Source organism: Sceloporus undulatus, chromosome 3, assembly GCF_019175285.1.
Source record: "Sceloporus undulatus isolate JIND9_A2432 ecotype Alabama chromosome 3, SceUnd_v1.1, whole genome shotgun sequence".
NCBI lineage: Eukaryota > Metazoa > Chordata > Lepidosauria > Squamata > Phrynosomatidae > Sceloporus > Sceloporus undulatus.
The window spans coordinates 66,401,475-66,425,242 of NC_056524.1; the positions used below are offsets into that span (position 1 = coordinate 66,401,475).

General features: G+C 40.0%; 2 protein-coding genes across 2 annotated transcripts in view; both read left to right on the forward strand.

Moving 5' to 3' along the window:
- Window positions 1–1,028: 1,028 nt before the first annotated feature.
- On the forward strand, window positions 1,029–22,978 carry SLC5A3 (solute carrier family 5 member 3). The gene is made up of 2 exons (XM_042456519.1): window positions 1,029–1,164; window positions 13,783–22,978. The coding sequence occupies exon 2, from the start codon at window positions 14,081–14,083 to the stop codon at window positions 16,226–16,228; it is 2,148 nt and encodes a 715-aa protein (XP_042312453.1). The 5' UTR covers window positions 1,029–1,164; window positions 13,783–14,080; the 3' UTR covers window positions 16,229–22,978.
- Window positions 1,046–23,768, forward strand: part of MRPS6 (mitochondrial ribosomal protein S6) — a 45,878-nt gene continuing 23,155 nt past the window's right edge. The window contains exon 1 of the mRNA XM_042456520.1: window positions 1,046–1,164. Within this exon, the coding sequence (XP_042312454.1) occupies window positions 1,120–1,164 (45 nt within the window). The 5' untranslated portion in view covers window positions 1,046–1,119. The remainder of the gene's footprint in view (window positions 1,165–23,768) is intronic.

The window sequence follows — 23,768 nt, forward strand, 5'->3', positions numbered from 1 at the left end:
ATGTTTTTGTGTACCACAGGAGCTTTGTATACACTTGTCCCTCCATATTCGCTAGGGTTAGGGGCACAAGGAAAACCGCAAATAACAAAAGCACCATGTTTCTACCTGAGAGGACACCTCTCTAGGGCTCTCTGGGTCCTCCATTGCAACAGACAGAGGCTGACCCTAGGACTGCCCTGGAGGAGCTACAAAGGCCTAGCAGAGTATTCTCTCTAGGAATCTCTAGTCTGTCAGTGCAACCTTTAGTTGAAGTTGACCATAGAGTTGCACTGGAGGAGGACCAAGATTTTCCTAGAGAGAACATATTACTTGAATCTGTGAATAATCAAAACCGCAAATATCAAAGCCACAAATATGGAGGGATGAGTGTATCTTTGAATTCTGTCTTTTCTAGCGGGACGTTGCCATGCTTTTGTGTACCACAGGAGCTTTGTATATTCTGAGGGGAATTTTCCTTTTATTAAGGGAAGCGGTGGTGTGTCCAGGCTTCGCAAAGAGCAGCCACACAGGGGCTTCCAGAACATTCCGGAAGGCCTGATAGAGAGCCGTTCCCATCCGAGCCTCTCCGTTTGCGGACTATTATTATCATTATCATTATTATTTTATTGTGAGGAGGAGATGGTGGTGGCGATGTTGACTTTCCACTTGTGAGGGGTGTGTGTGTGTGTGTGTGAAGCCTTTCACGTGGAGGGCTCTGGTGACTGGCTTCCATGTGGAGTGGGAGGGGAGGAGGAGGCGCGGTTCAGTGGAAATTTCCACTCCCTGCAGTAATAGTAGTAGCCATGAAGGAGGAGGAGGAGGAGGAGGGGAGGGAGGAAAGGCGTGTGTGTAATGTGCATCCTCCCTCCTCTCCATCCCCAGCATTCGCATTCAGGGCCCCCTTTGGAAACATGGCAGCAACGTCTCCCTTTCCTTTATGGCCCATAAGGCTTCTTTTTAAATGAAAGAGAAGCCTCCCTATTAAGCCGAATCGGAGGCCCTTTTGCGAAGGCGGGGCGGGCGAGGGGAGGAGCGGGCCTGACGCCATCCAGGGGCCGGCCCTGGGGTGCCTCCAGCCCGGCTCTTCTTAAGCCCCGCTCCCGCTCCTTCTCCTCCTCCTCCGCCGTCTCCTCCGCCAAGATGCCCCGCTACGAACTCGCCCTGATCCTCAAAGCCATGCAAAGGGTGAGTGCCTCTGCCGCCTCCCTCCTTCTCCCTCCTCCCTTTCAGCCTCCCTGGACGCGCCCTCCATTTTGAGCCAGGGCTAAGGAGCATGGGTTTCACATTCAGCGTCCTTAGCTTCTGCTTTGGGTATGTCCTCCGTTTTTTATCGAATGTCCTCCTTTTCCAGGACCTGTCCTCCGTCTCAGCCTTCGTTGTCCCAGGAGGGATTTCGGAAACGTCCTCCATTTTGAGCAGGGCTAAGAAGCATAGGTTGGCGTTTCTGTGAAGTGTAGTTATCTAGCTTCTGTTTTTGGGCACGTCCTACATTTTTTTCCTGGAAGGCCCTCCATCCAGGGGTGACCAGAGACCCTTACGTCCTCCATTTTGAGCCAGGGCTAAGAAGCATGGCTTGGCCTTTCTTTTGGGGGGGGGGGCGTCCTCCATTTTAATTCAAAATCCAACATCCAGGATGACCAGGAGCAACCTCCCTTTTGCAGGACCTGTCCTCCATTTCAGCTTTCCTTGTCCAGGAGGAATTTCCAAAAAGTCCTCCATTTTGAGCACGGGTTTATATTTCTTTGAAGAGTTTTTAGGATTTGTTTTGGCTATGTCCTCCATTCTTATTGAATGCCCCACTTTTAGGGGTGACAAGGAAATCCTCCATTTCAGCCTTCTGTCCTGGAGGAATCCCACACTGTCCTCCATTTCTCTGATCAGGCACGCCCCCCTTTTCCAGGACCTGTCCTCCATTTCAGCCTTCCTTGCCCAGGAAGGATGTCCAAACGTCCTCCATTTTGAGCATAAAGAAGCCTGAATTTATATTTCTGTCAGGTGTTTTTAGCTTTTGTCTTGGTCATGCCCTCCATTTTTAACCCTTCATTCAGGCACGTCCTCCTTTTCAACCTTCTTGTCTAGGAGGACTGTCAAAACGTCCTCCATTTTGAGCAGGGAATGCTATCTTTACAGAGGAGCTTTTCCAGCTTTTTGCATTTCCACCTTTGCCCTCCCTTTTCCTTCAAAGGTCCTACATTCAGGGGGAGACCAGACACACCCTCCTTTCAGCATGCCTTCCATCCCAACCTCCTTGTCCGGGAGGAACCCCCAAAATGTCCTCCAATTCAGAGCAGGGATCTCTCTCTTATTTGCCAGTGTGGGGTTGTCCTTTGACTCCCCAGTGGGTCACACTCTCTCAGCCTCAGGGGAAGGAGGAGGAGGAGGAGGCCATCTGTGGCAAACAAACCCTCTCTGGACAAACTTGCCAAGAAAAACCCTGTGATATAGGTTCGCTTTTTTTGGGAAGGGGGGGTTGGCCATTATGTCAAAAACGACTTTGAAGGCACACAGACACACAGCTTGGCTGTGTTTGGCTGCGTCCTCCATTTTGCGGTGAGGACACCTGATGGCCATGCCTCCTCCTCGTCTCCTTCCTCTTCCTGTCCGCTCTAAATGTCCCTCCGTCTTTCCGGCACTCAACTTTGTCAGGACTGCATCCACACTGGAGAGATAACCCGGTTTGGCACCGCTTTAACTCTTTTTCTGGCTCAAGGCTATGGAATTCTAGGAGTTGGAGCTTGTTGTGGGGCCCAGAACGGAGCAGAACTCCACTCTGGGCCCCACAACAAACTCCAACTCCCAGAATCCCATAGCCTGGAGCCAGGGCAGTTAAAGCAGTGCCAAACCTGGTTCTCTCTCCAGTGTGGATGCAGTCCTAGTGTTCAGAACCAACCCTTTTGGCACTCCTTTCCTTGAGCACATGTGCTCTTGTCTTCTTCCTTTTCCTTCCTCTGAGGGAGAAGCATGCTAGCAAAAGGATAGTGTTTCCTATAGTTTACCAATACAAAAGACCCCCAAAGAAAGGAAGCTGAATTTTTTAGTTTCCAAATTCAGTCCAAGCTGGGAGCTGGTTGTTGTTGGGGAGGGGGAAAGGGGGCCTTTTACAACGTTTCTCCTTAACTCAGGTCCCGAACAAACTGCAGAAATAATCCAGTTTTGGGACTGGTTTAACTGCCCTTTGGCTCAGTGCTAGGGAATCCTGGGAACCATAGTTTGTTGTGGCACCAGAGCTCTCTGACAGAGGAGGCTAAACGTCTCCGCAAAACTACAACTCCCCAAATTTCCTAGCTTTGAACTAGGGCAGCTAAAGCGGTCTCGCACTGGATTATTTTTGCAGAGTGTTTTGGACCTGAAAGCACCTTTTAGATACTTTATTCTCTCACCTTATCTTTGGACTCATAGTAGGTGGGGAAGGGTGAATGAAAGCTTCTAGCCCCACACAGCAAGGCAACCAGAGGCCATCCTACTTTTTGGGATGTGTCCTCCTTTTCAACCTCCTGTCCAAGGGGGATTTCAAAATGTCCTCCATTCTGAGCAGGACTAAGAAGAATGAGTTTATATATTAGCTTTTATGTTGAAATGCCCTGCACTTTTTTCCTCACGTGTGCTAGATTTTGCAGTGCCTTGTCCTCCTTTGTGGTGATATCTGGTCCCCCTGCATGCATCTGGAAGAGAAACTGTCTAGGACTGTCTGGATTTTTGAGGAACTGTCAATGAAAGGAAGCTGGACTAGGATCTGGAGATCAGGGTTTGAATCCCTGCATGGCCATGGAAACCCTCTGGGTGGCCTTGGGCAAGTCACATTCTCTCAGCCTCAGGGGAAGGCAGTGACAAACCCCCTCTGAAGAAACTTGCCAAGAAGAAATGCTGTGATAGGTTTGCGCTAGGGTCTTCATAAGACAAAAAGAGGCAGGTGTACAACAACTACAACAATGGCAGGGAATTTTAAAATATTCTCCACCATTGTTTAGACTCCTAGATCTCCCTCAGTGGTGAGTCAACATGAGAAGCAGCCGTAGAATGACTGGGTTGGAAGAGAGCTAAAAGGTCATTCAGTCCAACCTCTGGCATGCAGGAACACACTATCAAAGCACCTGCGACAGATGGCCATCCAGCCTCTGTCTAAAAACCTTCAAAGAAGGAGCAGTAGAAAGCCAGCTGGGTTTCCCTTTTTTTTCTTGTTATATGTGAGTGTAAATGGTGGTGAGTTAAAGCGCAGATTGTGTGTCTGACTGCAGTGGGCCCTGTAGTGCCTCAAGCCAGCTGGCTTTTCATGTAGAAGTCCCTGGTTCAATCCCTTGCAGAGCAAACTGGGAAGAGCCACTGCTAGTTAGTGCAGACAGTACTTATTAAGGTGTACTTTTGCGTTGGTTGATGTTTATGAAAAGTAAGAATGTGGAATGTTACTTACCATCATGATTTAAATCTGAAATTTAAACCTGTATGCATATCCTCAATACAGGATAATCACAGGTGTTTATTTTTTTAAAACACAGTACCCTTTTTCTTACAAATGAATCATCTTCAAAATACTGTACAAAGATTCTCATGTAATAAGCTTTGACAGGATTACCTGTTAGTATCTTGTAGCAATGATGACAGCCATCATGGTGTAGTGGGTTGAGCATTGTAGACCAAGGTTCAATATCCTTGAAAACCCACTGGCTGACCTTGGACGAGTCAGCTTCAGCAAATGTTGTGCTTGGTTTGCCTTAGGCTTAGGGTCACCATAAGTTAATACTGTAATGACTTTAAGCCACACAACAGCAGACATTCCATACCTTTCTAACCAGAATTAATTTCCATTGAGCTCAGTGAGACCTGCTCCAAAATGAATTTGCATAGGATTACAAACTTGAATGTAGAATTCAAATATAAGGTCATGTTAGTTTGTATAATAAGTATGTAGAGAGATCTTGTAGCACCTTTGAGACTAACTGAAATAAATAAATTGGCAGCATTAGCTTTCATAGACTTCAGTCTACTTCCTCAGATGTATTTATGAATGTAGTTTTGGTTAGAAATATCTTTGCTTAGAGAAGCATTACAAGAAACAATTTGTGTATTCTACGTACACGCTTCTGAACAAGTGTATTGGCTTTAGTTTGTGTCTTGTATTAGGAATTGCTATTTGAGGGTTTAGTGTAGTCTTAATTTTTGTAGTTATTGGTCTCTGTGTCTCCCACTTGTTCTATGCATGTCTCCCTTATTTCCATTCGTTTCATTCCAAAGTCATTTATATATGACTTGCCTACTTTCATTGAATTTTCACTGAAGCTTAATTACCATAAAGTCCAAGACAAGAGCCATCTATATTTGGCTTTGGCTGCTGTGGCTGAAATATTTTTAAGAACCTCAGACCTACTTAGTAAAGCTGTTCAAAATTATTTTAATAACAAGTAAGTGCTTTCAATCAGTAAATAAAATAAAAATTTCAGAATGGATGAGGGCAAAACTATCAAGAAGGTCAACACCAACCATCCTTCTGCATGAGCACATGGGAATCTGTGGATCAGATGGTTAGGATTAGGCTTAGTGGAAATGTACAAAGATGTACAGAGAGCAAAAAGAGGGCAAAGTAGCAGCTTTGTAATAAGATGCCAGGGGCCTCATACTATTTCAGGTATGAGAAATAGATCTCCTTTCCACAGTGGTCTCACACAAAAGAAGAGAGGACAGCATCTGGACAGTCTCCATCCAATTGCCCTCTGCATAATGTATGGGTTTCAAACCAACCATTTGTTAGTCATTTTGGAGTAACTTCCAAATTTTTAGTTACTCAAACCCAGATCTAATTAGCAATTTTCTACAAATTTGACATGCAAATTACAAAAATACGAGGAACATTTTGCATTGGACTTGCAAAGTTCAAATGGCATAGGGAGAGGAAATGTGCTTTTGTATGCCTCACATTTCAATTTAGAAATCTCAATCTACAAAAGTGTGTTCTCTGGGTTCACTGGAACCTTCAACTGGTTTCTGCCCCAACCCAAGGTTGGTTGCTTAAAGTTGTTTTTAAGAAGTAAAAGAGAGGATGAAAAGGGGCAAAGATTTCTGAGTGGATCCCTCAGTTCATTTTGCAAATATGGTATGTCTATAGATCTAAACCAGTGCTACTCAAAAGTGGTAGTCCATGGACCAGTGCCTTTCCACTGAGTTATCAGCTACTGGTCCTTGGCCAATTTTCTGGAAATAAACAATTATAGCTAATGGGCACAGATTGCCAGTTTCCGACATCAGCTATCTTGAGATGCACTGATGTAGACTATTAACTAGTTAGCAGTGTTGTAACTGTAGTGTAAATATAAAATGTCCATAATACTGGCAAGTATTATTTAGCATGATGAGTGCAAAAATCCAGTAAATGGAACTTAGAGGACAGCTGACCATAAGATTAGAAGTATATTTGTCCTTATAAACATATTGGGAAGTTGGAATCAACCTCTGATTTAATTGGAAATCACTTCTAAGAAAAAGTGAACTGGGCTTGAGCTATGAGTCTCCATTGTTGTTCTTGTATTTGTCAGGAGAGGGTGTAAGAGCTAAACTTGCTTGCCAAGAGTGCAGGTTGTACTGTGTACAACAAGGCTTTTCATTTGGTTCATAGTAATAACTGCTGCTCATCTTGTTAACTTTTAAATTAGACGAACAAATATTGGTGCAAAAAATAAAAGATATATGTGTACCTAGAGTTAGATTGACCAAGGTGTTTAATGTAAATTAACCAAAGAAAAATAATCTCAAATTATTCGGAGTTCAAGGACCACCTATTCTATGTAAATTTTCAAGATGTAACACAATATAGCTATTACTTTTTCTTTATATAATCTGAACTATTTTAAGTTTCTAATTTTGTTGGAAGAATGCATATAGAGAAGTCAGTTACACTGTGTGGAGCAAGCAAACTTCATTATAGATGTATAGATGGTTATTGCTGTAGGGAAAAAAACAAATGAAAGACAAGTATAGAGTGATGGGACAAAGAATAATTTACTAAACACTTCACCTACTTTCTGAGCATCATGCATTCATGCTGCAGTTTTTTTTAAAAATCCTAGACTAGAATGGAAATTCTCTATTCACTGTTCAGTTTTTTGTGGATGAAGTTCTATCTGTGTAGAACAACATATTTTCAGTTGGGATAGGTTTTCTTCTGCTGGCTGCATTTTCAAAATTGTCCTTATTGCTGTAGCTTGCATTGCATTAGTCAGTTACTTCAAAAATGAAACCTCCTCTTGAATATTTTGTTTTGCTTTGTTTAGATGTCTTCATGTTGGATTGAATCAGCTGTGGTAATAATAATAATAATAATAATAATACAATTTATTTGTATCCCACCCCTCTGAGAACAATTGAGGTGGCTAACAAGGTTAAAAATACAAAACATATAAAATCCCTGATACCATCCCCTCCTTAAAAAAGTATTAAATTCAATGCCTGGTTATCTTTATTGAAGAACAGTTGAAGAGCATTTGTACAGCAGTGTGTCACCATGTTATCTTTCATGGCTCCATGCTAAGGAGATGTGGGATTTACAGCCTGGTGACATATTTAGGATTTTTTATTAGAGAGTTGTAGTCCTTTCTTTGAGCTACAGCACTAGACCTCTCCAGTAGAGAAGTCTATTACCTCACCAAACTACAAAAATCCCAAGGTTCCCTAGGGTTTGACAGTTAAAATGGTATCAGACTATTATACTTATGTAGTAGATAAACTCCAACTGAAATAGGTGAATGGCCAACTGTACCATTTAACAATTGGAAGGCCAAATGATATGCAAGTTGCAGTAGTTCTGTTTTTAAATGAGTCTTTTCTACTTAATGTGTACATTAGAAGATGGGGAGTGCAAATGGGGTTTGATGAGCAGGGTTTGCTTTTGCTATTTTCCTTTGTTTTTTACAGTCTTACCTGCTCTCCAAGTGCAGGGCCTACTGTCATCTATGTTAACCTGGGATCTGAAAATCATGACTGCATCTGGCAGACCTTGATGTCTTTCTGATAAACCTTTCAGGATTCCAACACCCTTTAGCTTAGTAGGATGCATGGTTGGTGACAGGGCCAAATCAGATGAATGGTTCATGAACCCAATTAAACCAGGTTTTATGAGACTTCATATGATCAAGAAAAAGATATCTGAATGAATTCTTCTTGGTGTGTATAAGAAGTGAATTAAACAAGAAGACGGCTGATATACTGTGATAATGAGAGTGAAGGAAAAAGTTGAGACACACGATTAATGTAATGACATGTCATGCACATTTCTAGCTTTAAGCTTTTATTTTAGATGAAAAAATAATTTGCCTCTCATCTTTGGATATCACTTTTCAATGATAAGTAACCTTTTGAGAGGAGTGTAGCTGGATATAACAGAAGATGGGATTCAGAAAACCACTTATGTGAGGAAGATTTTTCTGCACATGCAAAGGCTGTATGTATTTCAGCAGCTCCCTCTGCCCCACCCTTGTTGTACTGAAAGGAAAGAGGAGAAGGGAACTTGTGCTCCCTGGATTTTGCCCAAAGTATGACACAGAATTTATTGATCAAGTATTGGACTTATTTGTAGGACAATTAAAGTTTAGGCTAGAGAGTACAGTATTGGATTCTCTGATCTTATTCAGAAAATTTTTATCAAACAATGAGACTCTTGCTTCCTTTTAGACTATTTTATGCTTTAATTTGTTTTTGGATTATTTAAAAGTTTGTAAATTGCCTTTTTTATGAAAAGGTGAGCTCAGACTTTCTTTAGACACAAGGAAAACAAAGAAGTCTCAAAGGATGTGATAATGCTCTTCAGTCACTGTATTGTGTGCTTATGTGCTTGCATTTCATACTGGCAAGATCTGAAAGGGTAGCAGTGAAAAATGATTTAATTTACTGTTAGTAATAATAGTAAGGAGTTAGAGTTTCTGTTGCTATGGGAAAACATTTGATAACAATTCACTGCTGGTATTAATGCTGCATAAACAGTTTCTTAGTACAGGAAATGTTACATCTCTGGATATATAGAGGATTAAGCTTGTAGAAGGATTTGGTTTTTTTTTTCTTGAAAACTCATTATTTGCGAAATTCTCCAATTGTATGTGTACCATATTACAACCAGTGGACATGAACAGTGGATGAGTGGAAATAATGACATTTTCATTTAGTGGTGCAATCAATGTGTAACCTCTGTGTAGGGTGTTGATGTTCTGGTGCCATTGGTTGTGTGTTGGGCACTTCTCTAATCCTGCAATAGGGTTGTACATACAGTCCTCTTCCATTTTTTTTTAAATCTGGGCAAATGACTGGCTTGGTTGGCTCAGCTTGTGAATTGTCATCAATGTCCATTGAATGTCACCATCTTATAGAATACAGTTTAATTGTGTTGGTCCCGGAAATGGTTCTGAAATACTAATGCTTAAAAGGGCAAGCTCAAGCCTTTAGAAAACTGTCAGTTTTTCATCTAGGTAAAGTGTAGCTCTTGTTTTATATATGTGTATGGGACCCATACGTCTGAGTGTGCATGTGCCTTCAAGTCGCCTGTCACTGTATGGTGCCCCATAAATTTATTGGGGTTTTTCTTAGGCAAAGAATATTCAGAGGTGGTTTTGACAGTCCCTTCCTCTTGAATAAAGCCTATTGGTTTTGTTGGTGATCTCCCATCCAGGTACTAAGCAGGGCTGATCCTGTTTAGCTTTCAGGATCAGACAGGATCTACTGCCTCTATGGAATTTAGGCAGGTCGAGTGATAACTTAATTTTATGTGTGTATTCAGTTTGTATTATTCTAATGCAGTTATATTTTCATTGTGTACTATCTGTAGAGTCATACCATTTAACCTCCAATGAAAGCCCTCAACTTATTTGGTTTAAATGTTACACATTTTGCTCTTATGTACAGTATATTCCACAGTAAATATACATTTACATATATAAATAACATGTTTCATAAAATAGCCAGTATATCTACAGAGTTAAAATACAAAATAATTTCGGAGCAAGATTAATTGACAGTAATATCTAAAATAATTGAAAGAGATTGCAGATCAGGAAAAACATTGTATTTGTTTGGAAACTATCCCATGATTATTAAATTTTAAATTTTATAAAATAGGATGTATATCTTGAAAACTAAAATGTTTGTTTCCTTACACGTGTAAAATCTAATGTGTTGTATTTAAGTACTGTTCTTCATATAATGACCCCATGGTCTTAGACCTGCTGGCTTTCTATGCACTGGTGGACCAAGAGGGTTCCTAATACAGGGGTACCCCGGGTTACGAAATTAATTCATTCCGCCGCCGCTTTCGTAACCCGAAAATCTTCGTAAGGCGAAAAAGCCATAGGCGCTAATGGGGAAAAGCCGCGATTTCGTGCGAAATAGCGCCGAAAAGCACCAAAAAATTTTTCGTAACCCGAAATAACCTTCGTAACCCGGAACAGTTTTTTTAAATGGATTTTTTTCGTAACCCGGAAATTTCGTAAGGCGGCACATTCGTATCCCGGGGTACCACTGTATTCATTTCTCCTCCTTAGTGCATAATAGGTCATTATGAAGCTGTCAAGTTTAATTTGGAATCTTATGCATGTTTTCGTAGATGGAAGTCCTGCTGAGGTCAGTAAGGTTTACACCCTAGTAAGTGTGTTGAGCATTAGAGGACTTCTAAACATTGCACCAGTTGAAAAGATTGAAAGATTTTCTTCTGCTGAGCTGTTTATATTTACTTTAGTGCTATGCTATGACTGTACACCAATTAAGAAGATAATGATCTAGGCTTAATTTGCAAATTGACTTGAGGTTCAGATGTGCCCAGTCTACCTTCTATTTTTCTGTCCTGACCACATTCCTCTCTTGTGCTAATGCTGGCATCCACTTTTCTTCTTTGACCTTATCTTTCCCCTTCCTTACATTTTGTTTCACCTTGTTTGTGAAAGTCTACTTTTATCTCACTGTTAGTTGTTCCTAGAATGAGTATGTTTCTCTCTCAATTTTAAGTAAACAATTATGAAGGGGAGGAGGAGGAGAATAATATGCTGGGGAATGGTCCAGATTAATACTCAGTCTCACCGCTTCCCAAGTGTGTAAAACCCACAATGGATGCTTGGGGGACTAAATGGCAGGAAAAGTCCCACATTGTGTTGTGTTCAGATCACATTACAAAACATGGGAACCTAACGGTACAAGATGTGAGAAAATCCCACTTAGATTTCCAGGCTGTCTCCACTCATGCTTCCCATCTCACCTTCTTAAAACAGTTGTCTCAAAGTAAGTAGTGGCACCACTATGTTGTAGACTGCAGCATGTAAGCAATTCCTTTGTACTTAGTGTAGTTTTGTCTCTAGTATAGCCTGCTGTGTGCAACACTAGAGGGGCAAGATAGTGACCCATTTCTAGCCATTGTGATTTGTCCTTCTTTCTGACTGCTACATGTTTATCACCTGTGTCTTTTGCTTTCTAATACTTCAGCAGTCTTCAGTATTTGTGTGCTTTATTGTCTAGGTTCTTCCTATTCTCTAGCTGCCTTCCTACACTGTTCCACAGTCTAATAGCTGTGGTTTTCCTACTTTTGCAACAACTGTAGCTGAAGAAATGCAGCACAATGTAATGGTGTGAGAGTAAAGGAGGGTGTCTGAGAGGGAAGGGGAGGGTGACAAATGTGTAGAGGTGCTACAACACTACATCTCTGATTGGAAAAGGGCAACAAACATAGTAAAAGTAATAGTTCGGCTAGGCAAATGATTTTGTTGGACTAGACCAGTGGTAGCCCCCCTGGGGGGGGCAGGGGAAAAATCCAGGGGGGCAGTGAAGAAAAAAGAGGGCGGCAGGGAGGCCTTCAGTCAAAGTATTGATGTGCAAAATAGCCAAAGGGGACCAGTGGCCTTTAGGACCATAGTGGGAATAAAACCTCTTTTCAGGGTCCCCCCCCAAAAAACCCACCATACATTCTTGCTGACCATTTTGCGTGGTGGTGTCTCAAGGTGAGGCTTGGGCACAGGGCATCACTCCTGTGGCTTGGAGTGGCACCAAAGAGTTAGATCACACAATGATGGGGGAGAAGTGGTGGCAAAAAGGAGCTTTCAAATTTGGAACCCTGCTTAAGCTTTGTGAGCTTTGGTGGGACTTGGCTGGCAGGTTGGAGTTGTACTGCTGCTCCTGCTTTTTTTCATCAGACAGGCTGAGAGAAGAGGTAGCAGAAGAAACCTTTTTTGTGGAAGAGTGGATACTTGAAACTGTGTTGGGTTGGCATGTCCTTGGGAAGGAGTATCTGTGCTCGATTCTTGGAAAGAGTCCTCTTGGAGCGATTCCTGTAGTTAAAATCTTTCCCTTTCCTGGTCCACACCAATCTCCAGTCCAGAGCATGTTGCCTTGATAAATCCCCTACACACACACCGGCTGCCTCAATGGGATTGAGAGTCCCTCCATTCTATGGAGAAGCTTTTCCCTTGCACCTGGTCACTCTGGGAGCAGCAACTGAGTAGCTGACTAAGCAGCAACCACGAGGTCTCTTGCCCTTACTGGCCTTTGCTGCAAGGTTGGCATGGGTGAGTTGCTTCTTAGTCACTGCTCAGCTCAGTTGATGGTCTCAGGATAACAAGGGTACAAAGGGAGCAGCGATTGAGCAACCAGTCAAACTGCAACCAAGAAGCCTCTTACCTGTGTTAGCCTTAGCTACAAGGCTGGCACAACCAAGAAGCTTCTTGGTTGCTGCTTAGCTAGCTGCTTGGTTGCTGCTTCAAAAGTGACTGAGGCGGGTTACAGACCGCCAAAAAATACGTAGTGACTACGTATTAGGGTTAGGAAGGTGCAGTGCTTCCGCACCCCCCTAACCCTAATACGTAGTCACTACGTATTTTTTGGTGACGGCCATTTCAGATGGCTGCCGCCATGTTTACGTCTTGGACGCATAGCGTCCAGACGTGTCGCGGCGCCTATGACGTTGCGAATGCGCCAGCGGCGCCTCGCGGCGTCATAGCTGCACCGCGGAAAGAAGCTCCATTTTGAAGCTTCTTTTTTGCTCCGTAATGGAGCCGCACGGTTTGGCTGCAGTGGCTCCCTCATGGAGCAAACAGTGGCGGCGGCAGACCGCCGCAAAGTGGCGGTTTATAACCCGCCTGAGTGCAGAGGAAGCAGGGACCAAGATTGGTTGTTTTGAATTTGAAATACAAAAAGTAGACCTCATATATATATATATATATATATATATATATATATATTACGCCCTGCGTGGGGTGCTAGGATTGTCACCCAAGAAGAAAGAGGGCAGTAGCCCCAAAAGTGTGGTGAACACTGCACTAGATTAAGATGGCTCCTCCTGCCCCAGAAATTCTTGCAGTTGTGTAGTCTGGTCTTTGGTGAAACTTAGTGATTAATGTGGCACAGTATATTGTATATTTAATTTACTGATATCATATGGTGACATTAACTGACATATCACAGTTTGGAAATCATTTGTACATTGAAATGAATTGTAAATGTAATATGCTCCCATATGACCAGAATAAAGTCTTGACAGTGCCTGTGTGGTTTTTATGTATCATCATTTTGAGTATCAGAATTTCTTTGGACAGGAAGATTTGTATTAAATATTTCTGCAAGTATGGAATCCTAATTTTGAAGAAAATAATATGTTTTCTGTTACTTTACTGGAGAAGCTTTGTTTTATATTCCTTGAAAATCATTTCTTGCATGATAACATATTTCTACGTAACATTTACAAAGGAAGAAAAGCTGTGTTTAGCGCTGTGTTTTAACAGTTCAAATTTTTCTGGTGCGTAGTAAAATCCTTCTCTAATTCAATCTTTGTCTTTTGTCTTTGCTGCCTTGCAGGGTTGGTACAGTAGGCCTCAGTAGACTTAGCTGCAACTAAGAATTTCTCCTACATCAACAAAGTTAATGGTGATGCTCTTGTGGATTGGCGAATAAAAGTTCACGTTAAATATTTAAGAAGCGGAGAAAACAATTTTTGTCTTCTCAAAGTTGTACCACAACCACTACCATCAAGACAGCAAACAAATGGACAAAGACTTTGATCCAGAGTGTTTGTAAAACTAAAGTGATTAATCTTCCTAAGGCTTGAGGTCTGTGATCTGGACATCAACACTTGGAAGTTACTTTGTTTACAAAAATGAGGGCGGCTTTGGAACCAGCAGACATTGCTGTTGTGGCACTGTATTTTGTGCTTGTCATGTGCATAGGCTTTTTTGCCATGTGGAAATACAATCGAAGCACTGTAAGCGGTTACTTCCTAGCAGGGCGATCTATGACATGGCTAGCAATTGGTGCTTCCTTGTTTGTGAGCAACATCGGGAGTGAACACTTCATTGGGCTTGCAGGATCTGGAGCAGCAAGTGGATTTGCCGTGGGGGCATGGGAGTTCAATGCCTTAATGCTTTTACAAGTCTTAGGATGGATCTTTGTTCCAGTATATATACGATCTGGAATATACACCATGCCTGGGTACTTATCCAAACGTTTTGGAGGGCATAGAATTCAAGTATACTTCGCAGTGCTGTCTCTAATACTATACATCTTCACCAAACTTTCAGTAGACTTGTATTCAGGTGCATTATTCATTCAAGAATCACTGGGCTGGGATATTTATTTGTCAGTTATTTTGTTGATTGGAATGACTGCATTGTTGACAGTGACTGGGGGTCTTGTGGCAGTCATTTACACAGACACAGTCCAAGCGTTGCTTATGATTATTGGTGCCTTCACACTTATGATCATAAGTATTAGAGAAGTTGGAGGGTTTGAAGAGGTTAAAAGAAGGTACATGTTGGCAAAACCAAATGTTACATCAATCTTGTTGACACAAAATCTTTCTAATACTAATTCCTGCCATGTTGACCCAAAGCCTGATGCACTGAGAATGTTGCGTGAACCAACTGATGAAGATATACCTTGGCCTGGTTTCCTGTTGGGGCAAACTCCAGCTTCTGTATGGTACTGGTGCGCAGACCAAGTCATTGTTCAGCGGGTTCTGGCAGCAAAAAATATTGCTCATGCCAAAGGATCCACTCTAATGGCAGGTTTTCTAAAGCTTTTGCCTATGTTCCTTATAGTTGTTCCGGGAATGATTTCACGGATACTATTTCCAGAAGATATTGCATGTATTAATCCAGAACACTGTATGAAAGTTTGTGGGAGCAGAGCTGGATGCTCTAATATTGCCTATCCACGTTTGGTAATGAAGCTTGTTCCTGTTGGCCTGCGAGGCCTTATGATGGCTGTTATGATTGCTGCACTAATGAGTGATCTGGATTCCATATTTAATAGTGCCAGTACGATATTCACACTTGATGTCTACAAGCTCCTTATACGGAAGAGAGCATCATCTAGAGAACTGATGATTGTTGGAAGAGTTTTTGTTGCTTTCATGGTGGTAATAAGCATTGCTTGGGTCCCAATAATAGTGGAAATGCAAGGAGGCCAAATGTATCTATATATACAAGAGGTAGCAGACTATTTGACACCACCAGTGGCTGCTATATTTCTGTTGGGTGTATTTTGGAAGCGTTGCAACGAGCAAGGAGCCTTCTTTGGTGGATTGGTTGGCTTTGCTTTGGGAGCTGTCCGACTGATACTGGCATTTATCTATCGTGTTCCGGAGTGTAATCAACCAGACACTAGACCATTCTTTATCAGAAGTATCCATTATATGTATGTTGCTACTGGGCTGTTCTGGATCACTGGAATTGTGACAGTAATAATTAGCTTTCTTACACCACCGCCTTCAAAGGAACAAATTCGGATGACAACGTTCTGGTCTATGAGAAGCAGAAAAGTAAAAGAGAGCACTTCTGTGGGCAATTCTTTGAAAACACAAGAGAAGACCATTTTAAAATATAGTGAAAGTCCCAATCTTGCCTCTTTAGATGGAAAATCTGAAGAAAATGTTAAAAATGATTCACCAGAAAATGTCAATCTTCTAATTACTTGCCGTGATGACAGCAATCCAGTGATTTCTCTAAGTAACTCTGAGGTTGAGACACCAGTTGATTGTTACTCTAATGGCCAGGCAGCTTTGGTGGGCCAAAAGAAGATTGAGGAGGAGACAGAAAGTGGTGACAAAAACTGGAAGTTTATAGATTGGTTCTGTGGTTTTAAAAGTAAAAGCATGAATGATAGAGTCATCCCAGATAAGGGGGAAGATGAGACTATTTGTCTACAAATGCTGGAAGAGACCCCCAGAGTTAAATTACTACTAAATTGTGGACTAATTTGTGTGTGTTCACTTGGTATATTCATGTTTGTTTATTTTTCTTTGTGAACAAATGTGTAATTTTAAAGGTATACTCAAAAAGAAGTAATGGTTGCTGGAGATATATTTATATATAAATGTGTGTGTTTGTGTCTTACATCTCAGGCATTCGTTACACTATTATTATCAGCCAAACTATTTTCAACCAATCTGAAAATCATCAGACTTTCTACTTTACAACATTGCTGGTTTAGCACAGAATGTCTGGGGAATTTAATGTTCAGAACTAAAAACTGAGTTTTAATATACCAAAGTAAGAAAAAAGAAGGGTGTGTTAAAGGAGAAATATTACAGCAGTTTGTCAAAAGTCCTGCAAAAGTAAAAATGACAATTTCATATCTGGTCAAACCTGTTATGAAGCATGTTGCATAATATTTTTCAGCATAAGCTGATGCCAACTTCTCAATTATTTAAATAAGTAATTCTTCATGGCTCCCCATCTTTAAACATCAGATCTAGTTATATTCAAAACGAATCTTGAAAATTTTAATTGAATTGTATCTGTCACTTCATACTTCACATGGCTGGAAATTTTGAACTGCTAAATCCTACAGCTCTTTGTCTTTTCCAGAGAACCAAATATATATATTTTTTTCAGATGTGTGCATATGCTGCCTCCTTTAGTGTTCTGTTTAGCAGCAGTGATTTAAAACAGATTATTTACAAAGAAAATAGATGCTTTCAAAGCAATGTGGGGAAAAAATATCTGGATCAGCCTACCCTACCCTTGCCCCGCCCTCACCTAATGGGCTACAACTCCCATCCCTTCATTAGCCTGGCTGATAGGATTGTGGGAATTATTGTCTGGCACATCTGGAGAACATCAGTTTGGGGAAGGCGGCTATAGTCAGTGGGTACAATATGAGTCTGATTGGTACGTGTATTACTGGATATTGTAACAAAATACTTGTCATGTGCTTTTGTTGTTTTCTTAGGTTTGAATTTTGTTCATTAATATATTTAGGAGGATAGTCATTCCTCCCATTGTATGTTGTTAGAGGGGGGAAATATAGTATCCCTTCACAAAGCCAGTGTCTGTAAAATTTGTATTTATACTGTAATGGTTTGTCTGAGACTGTTCAGAGATGGATATGGAAGTAATTATAACACAGTTCAGTTATCTGATTATAACATGTTGAATGGGAAAAGCAGAATACAGTTTGAGTCTCCCTTATCTTGGAATTCCAAATTCCAAAATGTTCCAAAAACCAAAACTTCTTTCGTGGGTGGCTGAGAGAGTGACATCTTTGCTTTCTGATGGCTGTGTACAGAAGTATGTTTCATGCACAAAATTATTAAAAGCATTTCTTAAGATTACCTTCAGGCGTATAAGGTGTATGTGAGACATAAATGAATTTTATTTTTAGACTTGAGTCCTGTCTCAAAGATATCTCATGTACATATATGCAAATACAGGTATCCCAAAATGCAAAAAAATCTAAAATGCTTCTGGTCTCAAGCATTTTGGACAAGGGAGACTCAACCTGTATAGTAAGCCTTCCATTTTATGGCTCTTGGGTTTATTTTTGGTGCAAGGTGGGTAGGCTTGGAGGGAGAATAAAACAGGTTTCTCGCCCCACCCCATTTAAAAATCAATTTTTGCAGTTCCCAGGCATGTTTAGGGTACATGTCTCCTGTGGGGTTGCTTTGCATAGTGCTGCTTACACAGGATTTATTAATACAGTACAGGCTTAAATGGTGAGTACTCTCAACTAAAATATCAATTCCAGCAATTGTAATTGTCAGCTTCAGTACAGAGAGAAGCATTACAGGCAGTATTTCTCTCAGGCTTGGATTTTAATGACAGTCAGACCTTGTCCCATCTGCAGCTTTAGTAGTCATGGCAGGAAGAAATTCCACCCCAACTCCGTTCCCATCTCCCAGTGCTCTGAATTTTATAGATGGGACTATAGAGGATAGTATTGGCACCTCCCTTTAAGAGCCTTGGCAATCCCCAGAAAATTGAGATGGCGGGGGCCCATGGTGGTGGAAACTGGCAAATATGAGGGAATTTGGAACTTTTAGTGACAATTCTTCAGTATTCTGTCATGGCATTTGTGATTGCTAGTGCCAATTCAAATTGTGCCTGGAAGATTTACAACCTCCAGTGTTAAAGATCAGAGCTGAAATCTGCAATTTAACAAGAAGTGCATTCATCTACTTCAGTGTTTGGAACCTGTGGCCTTGCATGTGTCTACTTCATGTCCCATCTTTCCTGACCATTCATATTGGCTGGGTTGGAAGAAAGTTTGAATACAACAAATGGAAGGCTTAAGGTTCCACACCCCATGTTGCAATGGTTAAATCTTGGGAGTTAGCATCCTAACTCATAATGGAAGGCATTTCTTTATAGATTTTCTGACACCTTGCAAATTCTTAAGATGGCAAGGGCTGCCACAACAGCTGACAATTATTCTGGAATAACTAAAAGAACAAATGGAGAGAATTTTAATTGGTGGTATTGTCTGTAATCAAAGTGCCCTGCCATTTCTTATTGTATTAGTGAAACAGCTTGCTCACTAAGGTGACATTAATTACTAAATGGTTCTAGAATATAAACAGAATAATTTATTCTGATAAACTCTTGGCTTTCATGTTGAACTTTAAATGGAGCCTGTTGTGTAATGTACTAGAGAGACTGGTTTAGATTGCTTCTGTTCATAAGTACATGAATGGTGAGGTTCCTTGTATACTGGGTTGGGAACCTTTACAAACCAGTGGCCTTCTTTGGCCAAAGCAAGTGAATGACACCAGCTCTGGAATGCAGATAAATGCAACCACTGCTAAATAAGAGTTGTTTTTGTCAGCACTTGCAGAGATGGCTTTGAATGAATTGCCAGCTGTCATTGTGCAGGTGGGTTAGCTCAGGGATCTCTTTGGCTCCCACCCTTCACTCCTAAGATGCCTTGCATATACTAAGCCATGTATGTCCCACGCCTTACTGCCACTTTAAAACAGCAATGTCTAATACTCCCTTTGCCCTAATCCCAAGTCACTTAATACTTTATGCACTGTTATGAATGTATATGGCAGAGTTTAATTTGGATCTAAGTCAATTCTTAATGCAATACAGCCATGTAACAGTGTAGTGCATAAACATCTAAATATTGGATTATTTTACAGTTTAAACAATAATGGAAAACTTTTCCAAGATCTATACGGGAAAAAAAGATTGCTATTTTATCCAATCTGGGCCTTATAGAAATTTCTGTTCTTTTATTATCTGTATGGTTTATGTAGCCTACAACATTTTTGTCAGATTGCGGCAGTTTCTAATGCTTTTGCCAGGTTAGAAAACCAGAGGTTGCCTGTCAGTTTAAAACATCAAAAGCAGTGAGCAGGTTGGTAGCATTGTCATTTCTTGCCCAGCTGTACTAACTTTGAATGAGGGCAGCTATAGATCTGGTTAGCACAGTCTTTGGAAAGAAAGGGTGAGCAGAGAGGCTATTGTAACACTGGGATGTTTACCTTTTTTCTATATCTGATGTCTTAGGGCAGGTTCAGGTGAACAGCTAAACCAAGTTAAGCCAGAATATCAAGGTATAATGTAATATTCTGAGTTTGTTAATTAGCCTTGCTTACAGCAATTGACACTTTGCTGAGCATGTAACTAGAAGGAAATGGATGTATTCTAAAGTTTCCTGCTGCTTGTGAAGGAGAAAGTAAAGAAAGCAAGTGCATCCTAGGTCCACTGTAGTGCATTGAGTCATTTAAACTGCCCAGATAATCATCCTAACTGATCTGTTAGGTTACAGGCTGTCTCTGTGCTAAAACCTGTTTCTTGCTATTTATCTCTTTAGCGGAAGATATCCTAAGTGTAACTTAAATAATGTAACCTCCTAATTTAGTCCTTCTGTAGTTGCAAGAACCATGACCAAGTTGGGCTTCCCATATTCCTTTATTCTTACTACTGAACATTCCTTTTAGAATACCTTGTAATAATGCTGTTTCTGTCCAAATATGAAAGTGAATCTGTGGTAGCTTGTTATAGTGCCTTTTAGTAGAAAAATATAACCTTGTTAGGTTAGTGTACCTCATCTGTGATGAAAATACATCTGTTCTGATTCTTCACATTTCTACCGATGCCATGAGGGAGCATTTATATTTTTCTAAATCCTTCCCATATGTGTCTCTGTAGTCTTACAAACAAGAAATTATTAAAACAGTAGGGTGTAGCCTAAATTAACTGTTAACGGTATGGTATTGATTTGTTTTGTTTGAAAAGAAGGCTTAATGACAATTAACCTCTAAATAATAAAACCATGCTATCTGTATGTTGCATTACATTGGCATCTGCTACACAAATATATTTAGCAAAGTTAAAGGTAACTAAAACAAAAATTGTCCAAAGAAAAAAAGTTACAGCACATTGTGGTCTCGTTGTTGTCTCTTGGCAGTTGTGCCAAGAAGAACTCTATTTTAATATAATTTAATGTCAATAAAAACTAAGTGTTCTTGAACTTGTAAACCACTGCAAATTCCGTTTTTTGATACTATGAACGATGTGCTAGAAATTCTTTTTGTTGCATTCCATGAATATACCTCTCATTAGTCTTGTGGTTTGTAGTATAGACAGAAAGGATCTTTGCTTGCTGTAGTACAATTTGGCTGGCTGTGTTCTTGTAGCTAACAGAAATTCAGAGGGACTGTTCCCCACAGACTGTCATTAGTTCATGCCAAGCTTTTGGCCTCTCTCAGTGGCTCTATCCCATGCAAATCTCCCAACGATGGAGCTGGCCAGTTACCTGGGATTTCCTTTTGGGTCTCTGGCAATTTATTGTGTTGCATGTAAGCATAACACTTAATTGAGCCCTACTTCAGACTTTCATACTGTGTCTTAAAAGGAGTTTAAATGTTAATTTGAATATTTAAAGGAATAGAAGCTTTATCTGAAGAAACTTGTATGAGGGCTTTATATTTGCACTGTACAGTATTTAGGGGAAACACAGCTTCTGTTTTGGAAAGCATTTCTTATTCTCTTTTGTTGCCAAAGTTTCCCCCCACCCACTACTGCTTTGCTATTCAGAAGCAACAAGAGGTTAAGTGACTGTGTGTGGACCACATCTCTTCCTTTCTATCACCATTTCAAAAATCTGAGCATAGTACTTGTACCTTGATACTTCATAAATTGTCTTGCTAGTTTGAAATATCTTCCAAAAAGGAAAAAAAATAAGGAAAGGGATGGAGTGTGGGCTATCATATACAGATAAATGTACTTGTAGACTTGGCAGACAGAAAAAATGTGCTTTTGTTAAATATTACAGCTTTATTTTAAAATCATTCTTCTAAGATAAATTATGATATATTGGTATATATATATATACACACACACACGTATGTGTGACCCCCTCAAAGTAAACATACTAAATTCACAAATTAGTTTTTAAAATTTTAGAGTATGGCAGTGTATTTAAATTAAAGATATTAATTGTTTTTCAGTTTAATGTATGTTTTGTGCCTGCCCTTAAAAGTAAATGTTTTGAAGATAAAGCTAATGGTGTTAATATGTGATATTCTAAAACAAAGATGTGTGAAATGCTTAAAGGCTCTTATCAGAGAAACTGTGCATAACTCAGTGGTTTTAAATACGTATGTTTTTAATTAACTTTAGGATAAATAGTAGTTCTAGAATGTAAGTATATATAATTGGGATTTCTAATTTCACTGTGAGCTCTTTCAACTTTCGTTGGCAAAAAAGCTTTTTCTTTCTTACAAACAGTTTCTGGGGGTATTGTTTTGAAAGCAAATGCTTTATTTTTGTTCTGATTGTATCTAATATAAAATGTTAGGTAGTGACATCTGGTGACTACTTTTCCATAGCATTTACTGGGCAAAGACACTGAGTGAAGATGATGATGACATATGACGGTACTAAGTGTCTGTGAATACATGCTTTTAAATGAGGTGGATATAAAAATAGTTGCTGTGCAAAAAAATTAGTAGTCTTCTTCAAGAAGAAAGCAAATTCTTTTCTAATAATGCTAGAGAAATACCTTTTTGTTCATACTCTTAGTTTTATGTACAGTGTCAAAAGTGATGCTGCTTTTACCTTGTACCCTTTTGATAATAAGTATACTTTTTCAAGATATGTCAGGTGTTTTTCTTTCTGTTTTTGCTGCTCTTGTACTTTTTGTAGCTCTCATGCAGATTATAAATCAATTAATTGCTTTATTATTTTTTTAAAAAAAGAAACAGTAAACAAAGATTTTGCAGACCAAAAACAAATGAAATACAGCATGTCAAGTTTTCAACTACCACTGTAATTTTGGTGGAAATGAACCAAATGAGCATACAGATGTAGTGAACCTTGTTGATTCTAGGGCTCTTTGGTTAAGTTTTATTTTAAATGTCCATTTGACAAGAAGGGACATTTAATAATATGTAATAATCTAGACTGAGAAGTATTAAGAAATGAAGTCTCTTTATTATTGCTACCGTCCATAATGAAAAATTTGTCACAGAAAAATGATTCAAGTACAGAGAATATGGTTTGTATGAAATTGAACTAAACCTGATTAAAAACAGTTCTCTTTGCTAGCCCTTGTGTATATTGTTTGTTGTATACTGTATTTGTATTATTTTTTTGCTTCCTCAATTAGTCTTCAAAATAAACTCTTATTAGAGTATTCAGATAATTAAAACTGTATTTCTTGCAGTTTACATTCCTTTTGAATATTGAATTTTGTCCTGTCAAAGTCATTGTATGGAAATGTTTAAACTTCTGTACAAAGTTTAAATAAAAGTGCAAAATAAAGATTTTTCAGTGATCTGTTTTATTAGTAGAATTGTTAGCATTTAGTAATCTGTTTGGTAATCAAGCAGCTAATAAACTGAGAGTGTTCAGCATTTTTACACACTTACTGTATCTCTGTATTAGTTCCAAAAATGGATTCACTGCCAAAATTGCATCTCACTCCTGTCACTAGCCACTGTTTCAAGATGTGTTTCTTCCAACAGCATCTCATGTAGGTCTAGTGGTGGTTTGGTTCCCCTCTTAAGGGCATGTGCAAAGATGGCAGATCATCTTGCCACTGAAAAGAGGGTGGCAATTAGGCAACTGTTAAATGAGCTCTCAAACCTTGGTAGAAGGGAGGCTCTGCCTTCCCTGAGACCAAGGATGGGGAACATCTTTCAACCTGAAGAAGGCCTCCATTCTTGTGGGTAAGGCCAAAGGCAAAAGTGTGGAACCAAAAATACCAGCATATTTTAACTGAGAGCTCCAACTGCATGTAATTAAACATTAAGGGAGACATTTGAACCTTTTTGAATGGTCAAAAACCTGTACAGAAGTTGAAAAAACAAAGGTGTTGTTAGGAAGGATGGTTGCCAAGGGACTGGGTTTGGACACAAGACTTCAGGTTCCCAACTGCTGTTCCAATAAAGGGAATAATACAGTCTGAGGGTACAGCTGAGGTGAACCAGCATATACACTGCAGAAGTTCTTGCGGTAGAGTCAGGCAACAAAAGAGTAATGAAATTTGGGCCTAAATATGTATATAATATGGGGAAAGGGCATATGGATTTTTTTAAAATGATACTGTTGAGATGA

Coding starts and splice junctions, on each gene's coding strand:
- SLC5A3 (XM_042456519.1), top strand. CDS start 14,081: ATGAGGGCGGCTTTGGAACCAGCAGACATTGCTGTTGTGGCACTGTAT.